The 22,692-nt window shown below is 33.8% G+C and overlaps 1 protein-coding gene across 2 annotated transcripts in view; it reads left to right on the top strand.

Moving 5' to 3' along the window:
- The window catches only part of LOC143244710 (unextended protein-like), a 94,124-nt gene that overhangs the window by 58,887 nt on the left and 12,545 nt on the right, over positions 1–22,692 (top strand). For both annotated transcript variants that reach the window (XM_076489836.1, XM_076489837.1), the window contains 3 exons: positions 1,303–1,446; positions 9,648–9,791; positions 20,702–20,971. In XM_076489836.1, coding sequence (XP_076345951.1) covers positions 1,303–1,446; positions 9,648–9,791; positions 20,702–20,971 — 558 coding nt within the window. The remainder of the gene's footprint in view (positions 1–1,302; positions 1,447–9,647; positions 9,792–20,701; positions 20,972–22,692) is intronic.

Raw genomic sequence — 22,692 nt, 5'->3', positions numbered from 1 at the left:
TCTTGGTCTTTGTTATTTACATACTAGTGTATAGCCCAGAAAAAATGAGGCAAGTAGTATCACCTCCACCCCATAGTATACCCTAACTTCACACTTCCTAGCTAACTGAAATAAATAAATATTGCAAAATCAAGCTTTACTAATCAAAGAGACAGAAAAGTACAGTCAAGACAGTCACAGATTTGTAAGTTCCTTTGTGGGCTAATGAAAATGAAGATCATTTACGAAATGAATTTGTGGTGTATTTGTAGAATAATTATTGGTAAAAATTAGTTAGATTAATAACTTCTAATATGTAGAAAAGTCAATGCATTTTTGTAACACTACATTCCAACAATGGTTCTTATGTTATACTACTGTGCAACTAAAGTTTCTATCATTCTAAAGGTTTTGAAAAACAGTAACAAAGTATATTTTGATATTATTGTTAGTTTATGTACTGACAAAATAAAAGGAAATGTATGGACAACAAAACTGGAAACATATTTGTTAATTTCTTAATTTAGAATCTTTGTTGATTAAAAGGTTTGATTTTCATTAAAAACATTGGTGATATGACAGAAAGTAGCTTCATTCAGAAACAATTTAAGTTTAAAACTGAATCAATATTTTTACTTTCATGATAAAATTTATGCACTTTGCTCTAAGCTAGGTAATACCACACTACTTCTTATAAGGTTTCACAGCACCATTGCACCCCCATCACTAAAATCATAATGAGCAGACAAAAATCAAAATATTCTATCTGGATAAACAGGTTTTGGCTTTTTTGATATGGCATAATTTGAAAAACCAAGTGTGACGTAACAAACACACACACACACACACACTGGCTTTTATATAGATTAGATAAGCTAACAGCCTAGAGATTCAGGAATCGTGTGCTATAATAAAATACTCAAATGCACATCGAGTGTTGATGAAAACTATTCATTTAGTAGTTGCCTTGTTTAAGAGTATGTATGTTTTGCCCATAAATTCTTATGTTTTGTTAGTTCAAGCCTAGTGTATTTTATTTAAAATTTCCTAGTGATTAAAAATCCTTTTAATTTTGCTAGGAGACTTTGATATATTAATTCTTTTGTTTTCTTACAAATCTTTAAAATATTTTCTCAATTATTGTAACTAATATTATCTGAACTTGCTTATAATTGATTTGGTTGCCTTTCATTTAAATTAAATTTAATACAGCAAATTTTAATGTTAGATCTGTTAGGCAATTAACAAGACAATTGTATGTTAGTTTTTGAAATGGATTAAATTTATAGTCCTGTACTTCTTTTATAATTTGTTTCTACACAGGTCGTTCCCACATGGCATTTGTTCATTATGTTAACAATGAAGGTGAGGGAGATCCATTCTATGTTATCCTTGGTGTGGTAACTCTGGAAGATGTCATAGAAGAAATTATTCAATCAGAAATTGTCGATGAAACAGACACAGTGTGTAAGTGTTTGTCTTTTTAACTGAATTTTGTCACATGCAAACACTTTTATTTGTTGTTAAAGTTTTTTCTTTTTTCTAATTTACAATATGTTCAATATTTTAAAAACCAGAAAGAACATTAAGTTTTAATGTTAACTACATACTACGTCTTCTTAAATAAACTTTTATGGTGTATAATATCTTAAATAAGATCTCTTGGTGATATTATTATTATTTACTTGTATTTAGAGTTGTCTGTTTAAATATTCATGCAAGTTTAGTATTTCAAATGTTGAAGTTTCATTAATATTGTGTGTTTGTGAGTACATATGCATGTGTGTGTATACATACATACACACTATCTTATGTTATTTTTTTAGGAATGCTCACTTACTGAAAAGTACTAAGATAAGTGAAGCACCATTAGCTGTGTCAGTAGCTTGTTTCTATACCTAGATTTTTAAAATCCAGCATTTCCTAATGAAGGGAACAAGGTTGGAATTTTCTGACAACAAAGATATGTAAAGTTTGCAATAATTTTTTTTTATTCTGATATACTTAGCTGCAGTAAACAGGAGTTTGTTTTTCAAGCATACATATTCAGCAAAGTGTTTTATAAAATAATGTCAAGTTAGTAATTTTCTAAATGTGACATTCCCTGACAATTAGGGTATGCTATTCATACAGTTGTATAAAAAGTTTTTTGTATGTAACTGCAGATAATTTTTAGTTGTAAGGAAGTAAATATTCCATGAATTTTTAGCCAGTGATCTTTTCTGATAGCCAGAACATACAAAGTTAAGATGATTCTCAAGTTCCCTACTAAACATACACTCTGAGTATTTGTATGTTTTATGGATCACTGTTATGCTTAAAAGAATCCTTTTAGCTTTTTATGCCATTGAGTTGAGGAATCTAGTATCACTAAAACCTTTTTTCAGCTAAGCATTTGTGGTTTGATTATTTACTTATGCTTTAGGTAATAAAAATTTGATTAGTTCTAAAAAGAATTGAAAGCTGAAATTGATTAAAATAACTTGATACAATGTGACTGACATAACTATACAGCCTTTTTCACTTTCACTTAGATTTTATTAATAGTTATAACACACATTTTAAGATACTATCTAGTATTTCTCTTCAAAAAAGGAATATATGTAACCAAACATGTTTAGAATAAAGGAATCAGATTAAAAAAAAAGTTTTATTTTTTAATGTAATGCCCCATAAAAACTATAGTTACATCTGTACTAATAAACTAAATATTAGATTTTTCGGGTATTGAAGTATTTACAATTAAGGAAACTGTTTTTGTAACCATAGCTAATATATTTGTGTACATGTATTTTTTGTGACTTACCATCTCTGATATCATACTATTACAATAAACTTTAGAAAATGTATTGAAATTACATTTATTTGAAGAAGATTTACCTTTTTAATACAAAATGCCTGTACTTCTTGAGTTGTTCACACACCATCAATAAATATGTTCTAAAACTATTCTGTATATCCTTGACACGATGCAGAGCATGTGTCAACTTAACCATAGTTGAAGAAAGAAAAAGTTAGAGGGGATTTTATTGAGATATTTAAGATCATGAGTGCAATTGATAGTGTTGATGGATCATTGTTTTTTGTACTTAAGGTGAAAGTTTCACATTATGGGACAGAAATAAAGATTCCAAAACGTATTTACCATCCATTGACACTACACCTATTTCTCAATCTCCAGGGTTTCCACTCTTTGTCCATCTAAGCTTTGAGGTTGCTTGTTCCAGTCTTTTATACCCTACTCAACTGTCTTAAGCAAATTCTAATTTGCAAATTTCTCCACAATTTCATGCACCCTCTGTCTAGGTACTGTATATGTGTATCTCATCCTGATAACACAATCACTTTTAATTGCCAGAGCATTTAGCATAGATTTCTACCAAAAGAAGTGTTGTGATTATATACTATTTACATTGTGATTTTGAATGCAGTTTATTATCTATGGTTACCTTTTCATGTATTTTTATAAATTACTTAACCAAAAAGAAACCAATGGGATTGAATACCAGAGTTAATGTTTCTACTACAGAAATCAATCACACTTCTTCTCTTCTGTCTCTGCTATTTAGTGTTTGTCAGTAGCTAGGAGTGAAGTCACTCTTAGTCAAAGCTGTCCATGATATGATCTGTTGTGAGAAGAAGACATATATGCAGACTGAAAACATTTCTCTGGGGGTTTTGAGACAGCTTTTATGAATGATTCAGGAACAACTAGCGAGAATTTAGATGCACTTTTTCCTGCTCTTTCTTATACTAAGTCAGTCACAATAGAGGATTATTTTGATCAGCCAACTCTAGATGTTTTTCTTCAGTTTATTACTCTGGTTTCTGAGGTCTCTTCTGTTGCAGTTGACTCTACTCCTTTGTTAGTAGAAGGATGGCAAGTGTCTCCTTGATTATTTTCTCCTCCTCCTGATATTGCTGTTCGTGCTGGAAGATTTGCTGCTCAATATCTAGCTATACCATGTTTCTATGTTTATTGGATCATTACACTTGGCTTATTACTACCAGGAAGAGGCCTATTTAGATTTTTAATGAATTGAACCTAGGTCAGGAGTTTCAGGGTACTTGGACAGAAGATGAGTCTACTCTCCATAAAGAAAGAAGTTCTTGAAATTCTTTCAGTACATCAAGCAATGGTTCAAGGTCTGTTTCTTTTAAAGGTAAATATGTCATTTTGGCAAGTCCTTGGTTGTATTTCATATTTTTTGTCAAGGAGGTATATATTCTCAAAATCTTTGTTTTGGTGCTTTGGATCTTCTCAATTGTATTTTGCATTATACCTGTTGATAGGAAAGATTATAAGTATCTTGAATACAAAAAATCAGATTTTTTAATGAAACATTTTTACAAAAGATTTGTTTGTGAAAATAGATTGTTTTGTTACTAGTCTACATATAAAGTTACATATCCAAGACCCCAACCCATTGATACATATCCACAGCAACCAATTAGCAACGCTTATAGAATTCACTACCACCAAAACTAGCTTTATGTTCAGTAACCAAAACTACCAATAAATAAATGGCCTAAGTATGGGGAATTCCGTGTCACCAGTTCTAGCCAACATTTTTATGACACAGATTGAATCACAAGCGATCAGTTCAGCCTTACACCCACCACTATACTAGTACAGGTATGTTGATGATACAATTGCTGGATTCACGTCTACAGAACACACACTTAGTATTTTCAACCACATTAACTCCATACACCCCAACATTAGGTTCACCTGTGAACAGGAAAAAATATAACCAAATAGCATTTCTCAGCCTCAAGATCACAAGAACTGATACACAATTCAAAATAGAAGTCCACAGAAAAAACCACCCATACTGGATTATACATTCCTTGGGACTCAGCACATGAAACAAAACAAAAACTAAACATATTAAGAAACCAAATAAACACAGCTACAAAACTGTGCTCACCCGATAAAATTAATGATGAAATCAACAAAATAAAACAACACTTCATCAACAAATTTCCTCAAAAAACTGTAGAAAAAATTATACGCACACACCTGGATAAAAAAAAAAACAAACAGTAATAAATCCCAAGATGCAACAAACTACAAAACCTCGTACTGCTGCATGCCATGTGTTCCTGACATCAGTGAAAAAATAACCAACAATTGGAAAAAACTTAAAACACAACATTCCAGTAAACACCAAATTTATTCAAAAACCAGGTACAAAACTAAAGTCCGTACTATGTAAAAATTACACTGACAAACACAACACCAATATAATTTATAAAATACAATGCGACAACTGCCACAACTTCTATATTGGAGAAACAAACAGAAAAATAGAAACTATATTCAAAGAACATAATGAAACACCTTCACACGTTTTTGAATACTGCAAATCAAATAAACACAACATAACCATAGAAAACACCCAGATATTAAGTAGGGAAACAAATATAAACAAATGCAAAATCAAAGAAGCCCTACTTATACAGCAACTAAAACCAAAATTTAATGAATGTAAAGGAACACCTTTATACCTTTACTGATTAATAACCGAACATCCACCTGCAATGCCCCTTACAATCCTGTACTGGTTTATACTCTCGTTCCTAAGACAGGTGTCCGTCAATGGTCACATTCAAACTCTCTCTTTCTTAACCTGAAGATGACCTAGAAAGGTTAAAATGTTGTTCTCTTCTTATCAGTAAAAGTTTTAATACCCGTACTAGCCATTCTGAGATTCATTTTTATTTTGAGTGGGTTTCTTGTCATCAAGGATTCTTTATTATTCCACATTTGTCCTGCCTTGCCCCAATAGGTCTTTTCTTTTCAATACTCTGGCATCCAGGGAAGGGGAAAGATTTTTCTCAGTAATCCATTTGCCAACCATTTTTAGTATTTATGGTTGTTCCAATCCTGATAGTTTTTTATGTCCTGTCAGAGCACTCAAGTGTTATGTGGCTCATGCTAACTCATTTTGAGGTACTATGGAACTGATTGTTCATTCAGTGGTGTTTTTAATTTCCCCTGACCTGTTTCCTATTACCCTCATGAGATGGCTTCACAAATTGATTCACATGGCATATAATGGATTGTCATTACAGGAGATGATTCTGTTGCATTTTACATCTCACTGTGTTTTACATACCCCTATGTCATGAGTTGTCTGGTTCAATTGGAATACATTGTATAGGCTGGTATATGGACTACTCCTAATACTTTCCCATCTAAATATTTACATAATTTGTCAATTTCCTCTTTTGAGGGTTTTTGACCCTGTAGCTATTTTGACCAGATCTGTTAGACTTTAACAAGAGGTAAATATTTTTCTTTATCATATACTCTTATTTCCAGTGTCCCTTTATTTTTCACTGAATCCCACTCTGTGTCAAATGTTGCCTAGAAAGGTTTACCTTCTCTTTGCAATTCCTCAGTTGCAACCACTTCCCTTATAATTATTACAGGTTGCAACAGAATCTCTGAAAATGGGACATCCCAGAAGACCATTTAGGTATCTATTGGATAGTATTACCTTATTATGGATTTCCATTCATGAACAACAAGGAGTAAAGCTGAACGGGATTCTGCCCATCCCTGTGAAACTTCAGATTGAATAAATCAGGATCAGTTAGCTTTTAAAAATGTAAAGAACAAGGCTTGCCTATTGCACAATTTCCAGAGCACCTTTCCTCAAAACTTCCCAACACGTTTTACCCCTCAGACTCTACGAGTGGAACTGAGGAGTCCTTAACACCCTTAGATTCCAGTTGCCGGGATGATGGACAGAGGTTTTTCTTCCAGTGTTCAAGTGTGTACCTCCATTCTTGGGGAAAACAGCAAAGTTAGAGGGTCCTCCCCTGTTTGGATCCCTGGATGTTTCTCTTAAATGGAGTGGCACTGGCCTACATGGGAACTTGCTCATAATTTCAGGTTTGACATGAAGCTGTTTCGTTGGGGAGTGTATGGCCCTTTTCTTTGATCAGTGTCAATTTTGTATATTGTTCATGGAAGATGGTCCATTATTTCCTTATAATTCTGAATGAGAAGTGGTCCCATTCTAGGTTTGTGGTTGAGAACAGGTTCTATATTCTTTCTATAATGCCAGAGGCAAGGGGAATACTGCTTGTCTACTTGGCTGGGGAGTGAGGATGAATGTTCATAGTTTCAAACGGGAAGAATCCCATTATTCTGAGCCTAGGGTGTTGCCTTTTGGACTTCTTCAGGTGGAAGAGAAAGTTTGTGCACACAGGTGTTGCTTGCTTTCTTGTCAAGATCCTGGTGATGTGAAATGCATCACTCTATGACTACAGGTTGGAATTCAATCAAAATGTATATATATACATCATTACAACCCAATAGCCCTAACCATCGACGTGGGATGTAGGTACCATGATCCCTTACTTCCAACCTTGAATTGTGGAAACTTGGCTGTCTGGTAGGGACTGACCTGTACTGATTATGCATATTCTGTTCCACCTTTGATAGAGTAACTATGTTCCAGGTGCATAACATACTTGTTGCAAATGTAGTGTAGTTCTTCTTTTCTTGTACCATTTGTTTTCTCTTGGTATACTCCTGCTATATATAGACACTTTCTGTATGGATCATGTCTGCAATGGCCCTTCCACCTTCTAATTGTGGGATTCTAGCTGTAGTGTCAGCATATGTTTAGTATTTTTTAATAGTTAACATCTTCCTAAAAATTGTACTTCCAATAATATTTATCTTTGCTAACACTCTCTCATTCTACCTCTGCACTAAAAGCTGGTTTATGTCTTGAAAAATTGATTACATTATCAGGATGAGGTGCTTATATACAGTACCCAGATATAGAATGCATTGAAGTTCATGGAGAAATTTGCAAATTAGAGTTTGTCTATGGCAATAGAGTGGGGTACAAAAGACTGGAGCAAGCATTCTCAATGCTAAGATGGGGAAAGAATGGAAACCCTGGAGATTGATAAACATCAAAGGTGTCAGCATAGGTAAATTATTGTTAGAAATACTTTTTAAGTTTTGGAAAATGTTAACTTTTGGCAGGATAACAGTCATCAAGCTAAGAGAGTTTTATTTTTATGATAGGGTTGTTTGGAAAGCATTATTTTTAGGTTGGTAGGTGAAATAAGTGTAAAGGAAGGCTTACTACATATTTGGATGATAAGGGCTATCTACGAGTGTTTTTTTGTGTAGTTTAATGGATGGGATGGACCAACAGGTTCTTTGTGGTTCTTAAATTGTATGCTTATGTTTGTAGTTATCCTTTCTCCATCCTTCCTTGTAACTTGATCATTTACAACATAAGAATAAGCTCATTTAAAAGTGTGTATGTTTCTTTAAGTTTGTTTAACTTTATTTTATTCCAAAAGTCTAAAAATTGTCACATTGAATTTAACAATGAATAATGGGTGATATTAATTCCCGACAACTATACATATAGATTTCATTTGTATGAAGAGTAAACATTATTCAAAATTTTACATAAAACATGGATAAATGGATGGAATAATTTCAGTGAAAATCTTTAAAGTTATTATGCTTGTCCCAGCAAAACCTAATTTCTCCAGGGGCAGATTGATAATTACAAATTTTATCTAATGTTTGAACATGGTACAAGGTCTTAGAAAATCATATTATATTCCATATCTGTATTTCTGTCCCATCATTTTGTTTTTCTTCATACATTTTCTCTCAGCTTTGAATATTAGTGATTTGAATAAAATATGTTTCTAGAGTAATTTATGCTTACAACAGTTTTAATTAGGGATATGCTTAATGTACTGTTTGAGAATGAAAGAGAAAGTATATTGAACATCTTCTGTGCCAGGTTTTGAGACATCCTGTACCATGTCCAACCTTTCAGAAATAAAAGTTATAATTCTCAGTTATCTCATGGTAAAGTATTGTTTCTCTAGGATGGGGGTTTTAAGTGGTGGTCCCTAAATTGCTAGGGGTCAGTGAAAGGGCTGCAGAGGGTCTGTGAAATGGGGACAAAGAAATGATTTTTTTTCTATCATTTTGTGTGTATGAGTGTGCATTTTTCTGGGGAAGGGGTACATAGTTTTTGAATTTGATTCTCAAAGGGGTCTGTGATCCAAAAAAGGTTAAGAAATACTGCTCTAGAGCAGTTATTTTTTTTTGTTTAAGTGTATTGGGTTTCATTTTAATAATACTTTATGTTCAGAATTTCTTGGTATATAAATAACAAATGTTAAATATGTGATTGAACATATAAACCTGTTATGAATATATATATATATATAAAACAGGTTATGAAAATGTTAAATCAACATTAATTAACATTCAGTATGAGGTAGTAACTCTAATGTATTTTTTTTTATATGGTTAGTAAAAGGCTGGACTGTGAGATATGTTTAAATGATGTTGATTCAGAAGTGCTAAGTTTTTTGTACTACATACTGTGGTTAACTAATTCTGTAAGTTTGAGTCAATTCTTAAAAAAAACGTTTGTGAAACTGTGTAAATATTTTTAAGTGTAATTCCCATTAATTCATATCACAGATAACTTTATCATAACACGTTTCACAATTTTTACATCTGTACTAATAAAACTAAACCATTTTATATATGTTTTTTGTATGAATAATAAGTAGTATATTCATTGTATATTTACATTTTTACATTCATGTTATATCAATATTATTTCACTAAATTTCTTTAATGATACTCACCTTAGCTGATAATCGATGTAAAAAACGTCGTAAGGATGCTCAGGTGAAGCAGGATTTTTCAGACTTTGCTAAAATAGGAGAAGGTCAACAAGGAAAGAACATTATATCTCCCCAGTTGGCATTAGCAACATTTCAGTATCTCTCTACATGTGAGTAGTAGTTATGAATCATCTATCTTCATCTAAAACTAATAGTATGTTAGCATATCTTGTGTATTCTTTAGTGTTCAGACTTCTTTCATCACTCTGGCACTACAGACTTGTCAATTTATTTTTTAGTCTGTTGTAATCACTCTTTTATACACCATTAACATTAATTTTACAGTAAGTCTTTGCTAGTCTTTAGTAATCAGTATCAGCATATCAGTACATCTTTAGTTGTCTGTAATAGACAGTTATTTTTCCTTGGCTGATACCATTAGGCTATCTGTACATGTTTTACATTGTCTGCAGTAATCACTTAGTTAACATAAACTGTCCTAACTGATACATTAATTTTCATGTGTGTGTGTGTGTGTATTTATGTATATATAGTAATAAGGCATTAATAATAAACTGAAATCTACTCTATCTGTATGTCACACTGTTGTCTTGTATCATTTACAAGTTATTTTTATCAACTGATACTACCAATCTATCAGTATATCTTCTGTTGTTTATATTAATTAGTCAAGTGTAATCAGTTGATACAATGAAACAATTGTGTGTTTTTAAAGACTGTAATTATAAATTAACAACATACAGATAATAAAAGGTCATTTGATTCTCCAGAGCTCTCTTTCCAAGCCTGCATTTAAAAAGAGTGAAATACAAATTTCAACCAACCCTTTAGTTTTTAGAAAACCATCAAGTCTCATCTTAAACTCTTGTAAACTGCCAGTCTCCACTACTACCAGTGGCAGTTCATTCCATAAGCCAATCACCCTGATAGGAAAGTAAAGCTGTCTTAATTGGAACCTGTAATTTCTTTTCAAAATTTTAAGTTTGTGTCTTAGGAATACAGCACAAATAATTCAGTAGCCTTTATCATATTGATTATGTGAGTAATCTACTAAACTGCAATAATATCACTTCTTACTAATAGAAGGAATATTTTCCATATGGTTGTCAAAGTGACCATCATTACAGAACTCCTACCTTGAACAAGTACTATTTTTGTAAAGGGCATCAATTTTATTGTTGACAAACATTCTAAATACTGAACTTGTTAAAATATTACAGTTATGTGTTTGTTTCATAAAATTAAAAATATTTATATTTGATATTAAGCAACTCTTCCATAATGATTGTTTCTAAAAATACAGTAAATTTTATTTTTTCATACTTGACTTCTAGTCCTCTATCTCTGTGTGTGAAACCCATGTTGGAATGGTTGTGGCTGGTGCAGTGGTTGTATCATTATACTGGATTTACTACCTTCTTATTTGTGATGTGTTTTAAAACCAAAATATATCTTTTGTTCTCTGAAGTGTCAAAGTTGTAAAGCTGAATTTTGAAAAATGAATAGTTTTATGCTGAATTACAGTTACAGTATAAAAATTAATGTATGTGCATATGTTTTATATTGCTAAGTGTTTCTAGAAACATTATCACAAAATATTTTTCTAAATTTTTTGTAACTTTTATTTGTTTTATTTTTCTGAACTAAATGCATCAAGTAAATAACAATGTGAATTTTTGTTCTAAGCAGAACCACAAAAGATCGTTTGCAGTTTAAATTTCAGTTTGTTTCAATAACTTAGAATACCCTAACTACACTACTTTTTGATATTGTTCTAACTTGCATTATCAACCAAGAAAATTTAAATCGATTTACCTTTGTTGCTTAACGTTCTTTCCTCATGGTAACTTTTTTATCCACAGAATCATCTTGGCAGTCTACCTGTCAGTTCTTTCCATAATACCAATATTTATGTATATATATGTAAAGAGATCAAAACTGTACACAGTATTCAAAGCGAGGCCTAACTAGTTATTTCAATAGAGAGGTAATTACTGCCTTTCTCTTGCAATCAGTATGTCTATAAGTTCACTTTAAACTTTTTTAGCTTTGTTAAAAAAAAAACAATATGAAGTCAAACATATTTCCTTTAGGATAATATAATAAGTCTATAGAATTGCTGGAAATTCATCAAACTATTCATTACAGACTTATACCTTATTTCTCTAAATTACTGAATTCATCTGAATGCAATAGACATAACACAACTTAAAATATGAAAAGCACAGTTCTATTATGTGAGAAAACACAAACACTGTGTTCGTCTTTGCTTTAGATGATAAACTGTCACTTGTACGAAATTAGAACTGTTCTCTTTATCTGATTAGACCAAGATATTCTACCAGACTATTAAATTCAACATTCATTACTTCACAGGTAGCCTTGCATTTAACTAGAGTGACTAGTATTACTTGTGTGTCTGGTCATTTTCATATGGGAAGTTGTAACCTCTAGATACCACTTGATATACCATTGAAAGACAATGCTGTCTAATTTCTAATGCAACATGCAGCATTACAGTCATCATTTCCATAGGTAGAACAGCTAGGACTTAGTAGAATTATGAAGAAGAAAGTACATAAACTTACCTCAACTTAACCACTTTCTTGACCACAGTTATGTGAAAATTACACATACTCAGAAATAACTGATAAATTTAGAATAATATTATATTGTAATAGGAAGAAAAATGCATGGCATTTTATCTCTGAATCATAGACAAAATTTGTTATAAACTCAAATTCAAATCATAGTTCAATTTATGTTTATCAGTTTCAACAAGATCATCTTGTGACTGATGATCAAGGCTTTCTTGAATCGCCCTCCAATGAATAACTAGTAAAATATAACAAAACTAAATTGCTCAAAATTGCCAAAAATCTTAGAAAATCAATGAGAAAAAATGAACTAAAAAGTATATTGTTAAAATTTTAATCAGTGATGATTTGTTGTTTGAGGAGACATTAGAGGAAAACTATAGTGTCTCCACTAGCCAGCCAGAGTTGAGTGATAAAGATAAGTTAGAAATCCAATTAAAACTCAAGCAAATCAAGCTTGAGCAAGTCTGCATCTAAGCCCAGAAAGAACAAGCTTGTATCAAAGTGGAAAGAGAAAGTAGACATCTCAAGGCCAAATCAACCTGTATTGAAGCCTAGAAAGAGCAAGCCTGTATCAAAGCTGAAAGAGAAAGTAAACATCTTGAGGCTGAGCAAGCCCATATCAAAGCTGGGAAAGAAATCCAAATGAGACTCAACTTTGATTGAGCTATGCAAAATGACTACTTTAGAACCAGTTGATATATTAAGGAACCACCATTTAATGAAAATGAAGTTGATAAATAATTCCAACTTGTGCCACAACTGATGTAAGACTAATAGGTCTATAATTACTGGGACAATATTTATTACCTTCCTTGACATTATATAACTTTGACCACTTTGGTACCAGCCCCTATTCAAGGGCTTATGAGAAATAGTAGCAAGTTCAAATAAACAATCCTTAACCTCAGTCAAAACCCTTGGAGAAATTTTATCTTGTCCAGGAGCCTTATCATTTTTTCTAAATAAGCTCACAATTTATGCAATCATATTTTCTAAACTTGTTTCTACCTCAGCTGTTCAAGATAAAGACTACTGATTAATTCTTCATTAGTAGAAATTGAAGAAAGCAGAAGTTAATAACCCAGTCATCTCATAATTATCAGGTACAAGCTTTCTTTATCATCCCTCAAGGATCCTACTCCATTCTAACATTTTGTTTATCTTTAATGTATTTAAAGAAGTCCTCACTGTTAATTTTTACATTTTATCCAACCTTTTTTATTATGTCATTTTGATGTCCTAATTTCCTGTTTGAGCAACTTTTTTGATCTTCTGTAACCTTTTAGATCTTCCCATCATACCAGTCAATATAAATTTCTTAAATTTATGATGCTTTCTTCAATTTTAACTTGTATGCCCTCTGTGAGCCAAGCTGAGTTTTTACTTCCAGCCACCCTTTTCTTTCTTTAAGGAATATGTTTGTTTTTAACATTTAAAAATTTAGTTTCAAAAACCAATATCTCAAAATAACTCAGCTGCCCTATTCACAATAGATATTTTTCATTGCATCAATTCAAAATTTGTTTTTCTTGAAATTTTTAACCAAAATATCATCATTCTTGGTTTCCATGTGTAGCAAAACATCAAATCTAACAGAACAATAATCATTTGCCTACAGATGTTCCTTTCTCAACAATTTTTGTATTAAAAGCTAACAATAAATCTAAAATAGCCTTGTTCCTAGTAGTTTCCTTGACTAATTGGTAAAGAAGACCATCTTTAACAGTTTCCAAACACCTTCCTCCCTTATGGTTTAAACCTAGCATTTTCCAGCCTTTATGTCCCTTGGTGTGGATTCCTGAATGTGGTGAGGGGACCTCCCAGGGAAGGTTCTATTTTTCAGTTTACCTTCTCTGGGATTTAAACATTCACCCACATGTTTGCCATGCGTGGCAACCCATGAAGTGAAGGAGAAGATTCTGATGGTTGAGGGTCCAACCCAAACACACCACCTTGGTCTTGAATTCCTGGAGATGGGCAGCCTGGGGGTGGCCCCCCCTTGCATCAATCAGTTGTTCCACTTGGGCTAGGGTCAACCAAGTACCGGTGTTGGATGTTTTCAACAAATATTGTGGACATTGTATCTCATGCTAGTGTCTGGGTATAGTGCTCACAAAATCCTGGCATTGCTGCAGTGTCCTTGTTTGACATTGCAGTGCATCCCCTTGTAAGGCTCCATGGTGGGTGGGGTGTGAGCACTGAAATATTCCTTTTTTTATTATGCATCCTCCAAATAAAAACTTAAATAAAATAGTGAAAAAACAATCCATAGGTAAACGACCACATCTTGAAGATTCTGAGCAGTAATCTTCAACATCTGTAACACCTGTACCTAATTTTCTAAGAATACATTCTCTTTCAGACAAATCTTTAGGGCAAATATCTCCATTTTTCATTCAGAAGGGATTAGAGGGACTTGCTGGCTTTCCAAAGACAGTAAAGAAGCTTCAATCTGGTGACATGTTGGTGGAAACATTCACATCTCAACACAGTGAACTCCTCTTGCATTCAGAGGTGATTGGGGATATACCTATTGAGGTTACACCTCATGCTACTTTGAATTCATCATGAGGAGTTATTGTTGAGAGGGATTTGAAGAACATCCCCAAGTCAGAGATTCTCACTGGTTTCTCTACCTAAGGAGTTTCTGCAGTGAGGCGTATCTCCACTCCCAAAGATGGAATTATGATGTCGATCAATGTCTTCATTCTGACATTTATGTCACCACATTTACCTGCCACCATCAAGGCAGGTTATCCTAATTGGAGGGTACGGCCATGCATTCCAAACCCTCTCAGATGCTTCTAGTGTCAGTAGTTCAATCACTCGAAAACGTCATGTCGTGGTTCCTTGACATGTGCTCGTTGCAGTGGCAAGGACCACAATGCCTGTCAGTGGGAAACAGACTCTTATTGCCTCAATTGCAATGGCTCTCATGCATCCAACTTTTGTTATTGCCCTAAATGGTTGGAAGAAAAAGTGGTGCATAATTTGAAAACAATTCATGACATTACTTATCCTAAGGCTCAAAAGTTACTGTCCACCACTTCATCTCAGAAGTATGCTGCTGCACTTCGTTCCACTACTACAGTGGGAGTGCAGGTGGATCTCTGTGCCTCCAAAAGAATCATTCTCAAAACAAATGAAATGTCTTTTGACCTTCATGGTTAATAAAGTGTTGAATCAACTTCAACACCCACTTCTGTCCCTTACATACATTCCAACAAATCCCAAGATCCACTTCCTTTGGTTCCTGGTACAAGCATTTCCTTGGATACACCTTCTTCTCCCACCCCAAGATGCAAAACAATCATTCGTTCACATCCTCTGTCACTGGAATCCTCTTCCAACAGCAAAGACCTGCTCTATTGACCCAGAGCAAGATACATGAAAGTCGATAGACCTCCCTCGAATAAAGACAGTAAAGAAAAAAGACGTGGTCTTAAGCAGAAGTGTTCTCCACCCATTTTGCCTACACGTAAATAAAAATAGCAATCTTGATACAACGGAACTGTGAGGTTTATGTTCTAATCTGGGTGGCATGTCTTTCCTCACACAAAACGTTTCTGAAACCTGCCGATGCAGTAACCCTTCAGTGGTTTTTTTGTACAGAAATGGCAGGCTGTGTGATGGACGAGTACATGGAGGGGTGGCACTGTTGGTTGATCAGCATGTGCCCACCCTGTCTTTGCCATTCGACACACCCTTGGAGGCCGTAGCCATCCATGTTTTCTTGGGTCGTACCATCACTGTTTGTTCTCTTTGCCTGTCATCTGAGAGACCTATGATCAATCAGATCTTGATGCTCTCATTGAACAGTTGCCATCTCTCGTTTTAATCCTGGGGGACTTTAAGGGACATTATTCCTTCTGGGGAAGTGCTGATATTGATAGGAAGGGTTGCTTCATAGAGCATATGCTGTCTGATGACAGCCTTTCTCTTTTCAGTACTGGTTCTTTCACTTATTTTCATGTGCCTAGTCAGTCCTTTACTGTTATTGATCTCTCAGTTTGCTCCCCTTCACTATTCTCCCATTTTTCTTGGAAGGTTGACAATAATTCATGAGGCAGTGATCATTTTCCTATAGTTTTGAGAGAGATTGGCCATGGTTGATGCCATTTAACCTGCATGCCCTGGTGGGAGCTGGATCAAGCAAACTGGCCCTTTCACTGCTCTTACAGAACTTGATCCTGCTATCGTCTGTATGCCATCATAGATGACTGTGTTGCAGCAGTAACTTACTGTATTATGCAAGCAGCTTCTGAGCATATTCCTAAAACCTCGACACATTTTCCATTATATTCTCGTCCATGGTGGTATCCTGCTTGTCACATGGCACAGAAGGCTAAAAAACGGGCCTTGGATACTTTTCACAGGTATCCCCCACTCTATTACTGTGTTGCTTTCCAGCAGGCCTGTGCACATGCTTGGTGGGTAAGACATCAAAGCCAGAAGGAATCTTCAATTAAGTTCACAACCAGCATATCTTCTATCACCAGTTCCAAAATCATATGGGACAAGATTTGAAAGGTCGGTTGGACAATATAATTCTGTCCCCCTCTCGATCTAGTTCTCTGATGGACAGGAAGTAGGTGATACCCGAAGCATTGCCAGTACTGTAGATGAAAGCTTTTGCTAGGTATGTAGCACTTCTGCTTCTTCCTCCACCTTCTTAACCATCAAGTTTCGGGCAGAGCAATCACCTCTTTCTTTTCAAGCTGATTGTCTCTATGACTATAATCATCCCTTTACACTGGTGGAAATCAAACTGGCCCTTCATCGGTCTGACAATACATTGGTTGGACCTGATGATGTACACTATGAAATGCTGTACCATCTAACTCCTGCTTTTCATGCTACTTTTCTGATTGATTTTAACCAGATCTGGCAGTAGAATATTTTTCCTAATGCCTGGTGCTATGTTATTGTCCTACCTTTCCTTCACACTACCATCCAATTGCTTTGACAAGTTGTCTCTGTAATACCTTAGAGAGGATGGTTAATGCTCATCTCATTTGGTTCCTTGAATCAAACAACTTCCTTTCACCCACCCAGTGTGGGTTCTGACAACAGCTCTCCACTGTGGATCACCTGATTCGACTTGAACGACATCTCGTTTCAATATTCTTTGACATTGAGAAGGCTTATGACACAGCATGGAGGTATGGCATTATGCAAGACCTCCATATATATGGGTTATGAGGCCATTTGCCCATTTTTATTAATTTTTAATGAACAGGCAATTCCAAGTTTGTGTGAGTTTGACACTTTCATGTTCTTTTCTACAAGAACTTGGAGTCCCTCAGGGCTGTGATTTGAATGTCACAGTTTTCAGTATAAAGTATTAATGCCATCACTGAACAACACCTTCTCACTGTTGCAAACTGGCTGTATGTCGATGACTTTCACATCTCATGTCAGTCATTGTAGCTGCCATTCAATATACCTCATGTTCAGACTGCCCTTGTTTGTTTACTGAAGTGTGCCACAGCAAATGGTTTTAACCTCTTTCTATGAAACTGTTTGCATGCACTTTTCCTCCCAATGGGGTATTCACCCTGATCCTGAACTCCATATTGGTGAAGTTGTGCTGCCTGTGGTCCCTGAGACAAAGTTCTTGGGGCTTATCCTTGACCGTAAGCTGACTTTTATTCCACAAATCAAGCAGCTACATGTCAAATGTACAAGAGCACTGAACATCCTCTGGGTCCTCTCTTCCAACACTTGGGAAGCAGATCAATGTTCTATGCTAAAGATATATCATGCTTTTATTTGATCAAAACTCGACTATGGATCACTGGTCTGTGGCTCTGCCAGGACCTCAGCCTTAAATGTACCCCATTCATTATGAAGGACTTCAGCTTTACACTTGGGCTTTCTGCACTTTGCCAGTTCAGAGCTTATATCCAGAGTCTCATGAACCTTCTTTGCACCTCTGCCATTGGCAACTGTCTTTAATATATGCTTCAAAACTTTGTTCCTTACCAAAGCATCCCACCTGGGGTTGTGTTTTCCTTCCTCGATGGGCCATACTTTTTCAGAACAGATGATCTGTCATTGCTTTTTTTGACTTTTCTATCCAGGTGCATTTGGATGAATTGGGTCTGTCCTTGGATAATGTTACTGTAGCCACTGGTCAGCCCATCCCACCATGGCTTTTTACAGTCCCCAAATGTGATCTATATTTAAGTCACCTGAGAAAAGCATACACTCCTGATTGGAAATACTCTGTTATTTGCTGAACATCTTTCGAACCACCCTTACATTCCTTTTTATACAGATGGTTCGAAATCAGGTGACTATGTGGGCTCTGCCATGGTTTGTTGGTTGCAAGCATAATCCCCTCTACAGCTTCTGTGTTCACTGCTGAACTGTATGTCATTTCTCTTGCCCTGGATCACATAGAAGCTAAGCAGTACTCAAACTACACTATTTATACTGACTTGCTTAGTTCTCTACTGTCCCTGGAATTGCTTCAAGTTAGTTCCCATCCTGTTCTCACTGACATTCAGAACTGACTGGCCCATTTCTCTTTAACATTTAATTCTATCCAGTTTTTTATGGATACGGGGCCATGTTGGTATTCGCAGGAACAAGCTCACCAACACTGCTGCTAAATCTATCTGCTCTGGCACTATCATTGCTGTACCTATTCCATACATGGACTATGGTCCTGTATTCAAGGCTTGGCATGAGCAGTGTGAGAACAATCTTTTCCAAATAAAACCCTATGTTGGACTTTGACCATCTTGCTTCTGTAAAGATCAGAAGGAGGCTGTTGTTCTAACTAGACTATGCATTGATCACAGTTTTTTAACTGATCATTTTCTTTTATCTGGAACTGATGCACCAGTGTGTTGTCTGTGCAACACTCAGGCCATAATGAGCCACATTTTATTGTATTGCTATCGTTATGACTCTCAACGACGGCACCATTTTAAACATGTTCTGTCCTCTCCATAACGTTAGACATTGTTATTGGTAATGGTGACACTGTCCACCTTGGAAATGTTTTTAGTTTTTTTAAAGGGCATGAATCTTTTTAATGCCATTTAAGTTTTTTAATTTATACATTAGACCTTTTTTAATGTGATTCCCTTTTAAGCATCACACTCCATCTAGTTCAATTTGAAATTAGAAAATGGCCATAATGTTAAATAACTTGAAACCAAGATGGAAAAGGCCAACTTCAGTGACTAACACTGCTGTTTGAAGTATCTTTTAGCCATCCTGGCAAATTTTTATTAAAATTTTGTTACAAGTCTTTTAAAACTTTTATTACTTTCCTTTTGAAAATGGCCATAATGTCAAATAACTCGGAACCAGGACTGGAAAGGTTAACTTCATGTGACTAATAGTGGTTTTTGTACTTACCTGTTAGTCATCCTGGTGAGTTATAATAATTACAGTTATGCTACAGAAAGTCCTTTACAACTTTAATCACTGAAGTTTTTCTCTTAACACTGTAGACTAGATGTAAACATTGGTTTTATGCTATTTATGTTTTAAACTTTGTTTTGTTTTACCTTAATATCCTTTTATGAATTTTACTAAATTTACTTTAATTGTAACTTTTTACTGGATGTTTTGTGCAGATAGCATAGTTGCTTTGTGCCATAAAACCCCAAATCAACCAACCAACCAGTCTTTTATGTTTGAAATTAAAATCAGTCATAGCTATGGTCTTGTTAACAGCTGAAATCTTAATCTCACTATAAAGTTTCTTACTGATTTCATCAGTATAATCTGGTGGTCATGAAAAAGATATGGCTAGGACATTTAACACTGAGAGTTTAGTAGAAATTACTCAAACATTATTAATAATGCAATTTTATATAAACTTTCACATCTTGACAACTAAGTACTTGTTTGCCAATACATGTTTATCAGCTTCAATCAAACATCTGATATCTGAAACTTTACAAAATTATTATACATTTGGACTTTCATTTCAAATTCTTAATACTCATTGGACATTTGAGTATAGCTTTACACTAAGGAAACAACATTTTTTTGCTTGCAGCTGATACACCGAACTTTCAGCTCACTTGATTTTTACTGTATTACCTATAAATCTATTCACAGGTGATAATACCATTCTGTCAGTATTTTTGAGGTTGTTTATAGTAATCACATATTTCAGTAGTTAAGCTTTATTAATATCAAATAATGTGTTTCACCTTAACATTTTATTGAGGTATAATGTTATCTTGCTAGATATATTCATAATATAATTTGTTTTACTATTGTAATAGTATTTATCTTACAGTTTATTCTAAAATTTGTAGTTTGTCCCTTATTTTGAGTGATATTTATGTTTAAACAAGAATTTGTATGTTAAAGTTTGGTTAAATTGGTGTTTTGTAACTTATTTTTCACTTATGTTTTAATATTATTTTTATTCTTTCTTTTCTCTATCATGTTGTATTCAAACATTAACAATATTTTTTGTCCTGCAGCTGTTGAACCTTTCGGGAAGGAACTCATATCTGCAACAGTTCTTCGTCGTCTCATGGCTCAGAACATTTTCTTCACTCTTAAAATGAGAAGCAGAGATGATGCAAATGCTCCTGCAATGACTATCTATCAGGCTGGAAAACCTTCTGACTATTTTGTTCTAATTCTAGAAGGCCGAGTAAGGGTACAAGTTGGAAAAGAAAACCTAGTTTTTGAAGGTGGACCATTTACCTACTTTGGATGTTTTGCTTTAACAGGTGCCATTATTCCAGGTACAGTTCAGAAAACTTCTAATATTGTAAATGTGCAGCATCTGTAACAGTGGCTTCCAAACTGTGTTCCAACATGCCAAACAATGAATAATTAAGAACTTAAAAAAAAAAAACTACAAAGAAAAAATATGGCAGCAGGGGTGTTGGACAAAATCAAGGTGAATGGATTAGTGTGTTGTTAGTGCAAAAAGTTTGGAAACCACTGATCTAAAAGTTACGTGTATATATTATACTTGTATTATTTTATCAGAAATATTTCAGAAGACATTTACATGTTTTGGATTTTCAATTATGATGAATGGTATTACATCAAGAACAATACTTAATCTTGTTTACACTTTAAAAAATTTATAATCTTCATAGATGTACATGTTCTAAGCCATATTGTTGTGTTATAAGTAGTGTCTGTTAATATTATGTAGGTATATTAAATGTTGTTAACCAAGAGCCAATAAAAACATTCTTTTGCAGAATTATTATAAAAGGTTGGTTCACTGTATATACTTCAGTTATAACAGATAATGTGAATTAATAATTTAAAGAAGCCAAATAATGTACTTAGGCTTTTCCAAGAACTATTTTAATGATTTGTTTGTGTATCTAGTTTGTATATATTTATTGTCAAGTACCTTTGCCATTTATATGAAAATTAAGTGTATGACAAAACACCATATTGTTCCTAATACTATTTAAAATTTTATGAGAGATTTGTTTAATTTTTCACCTTATTTTTGAAAACTGTTATAATTCTAATAAGATAGTTGATCGTTATTATTCACTGAATATTGACAAATGATGAATATTTTTGAAACATGGGGTGAAATGTAACTTGTAGGTGCAATCAATGTGGCATAATTACTTTATCACATAAAATGTATGTAAATCCTTTTGAGATGGGTCACAGGTCAAGGGCTATGGTACTGTGTTTGTTGAATTGGAATAAAAGTGTAGATTATAATTCAAAACTTTAGTGTTATATATGAGTTAACTTTTTAATTTAAATGTAAATATTAAAAGAACACATTTAAATACAGATTTTAGTGAGTCACGTGGAAAGATAAATGCAGCACTGTTTAAAATTAGATGTTTGTGACATCAAAATACTAAGTCTGTAGTTTTGTAAAAATTAAAAACTAAAACATTGACAAACTAAATACATCTTAGTTACTAGGTTTAATAAATTAGAGTTGAATTCTATGGTATGTGTAGTTGTTTTGATTTTTTCACATGGTAAATTTTAAAAGGCTGAGCAACCCATGCCCAGCAGCAACTGAGTTAAAATGTTCTACCAAGAACAGATAATTGTTTGTTTTACTTCTTGATTTATTGTTCTATATTTTAAGAAAAATAAGTTCAATAATTTATTTCTAATTAGTAATAACCTATATACATATATATAATGTATAATAATTGAAATATGTCTGTATATTACAAAATACTAGTCCACAAAAACATATCCAAGACAGGGAAGACTAAAGGTCAGTTTTATATTACTGGATACTTGACCTGAGTGCAGGTGCACTACATAACTGTGAGCTATGTAATGTTAACTAGACATGACTGGAAGGTCAATATAATAAAAATAATGAATATATATATGTTGATATGCAGTGTTATGAGACTTAAGCTACTTAAATTAAACATCTGTATTTTCATACTATAATATGTAATCATTCTATTATGAAAAAAGCATAATGTATATTTATTTCCTAATTTCTTTA

This window comes from Tachypleus tridentatus, chromosome 2 (genome assembly GCF_004210375.1).
Source record: "Tachypleus tridentatus isolate NWPU-2018 chromosome 2, ASM421037v1, whole genome shotgun sequence".
Classification (NCBI taxonomy): domain Eukaryota; kingdom Metazoa; phylum Arthropoda; class Merostomata; order Xiphosura; family Limulidae; genus Tachypleus; species Tachypleus tridentatus.
The sequence above is the reverse complement of the archived record's forward strand: the minus strand, read 5'-3'. Positions and strand labels throughout refer to the sequence as shown.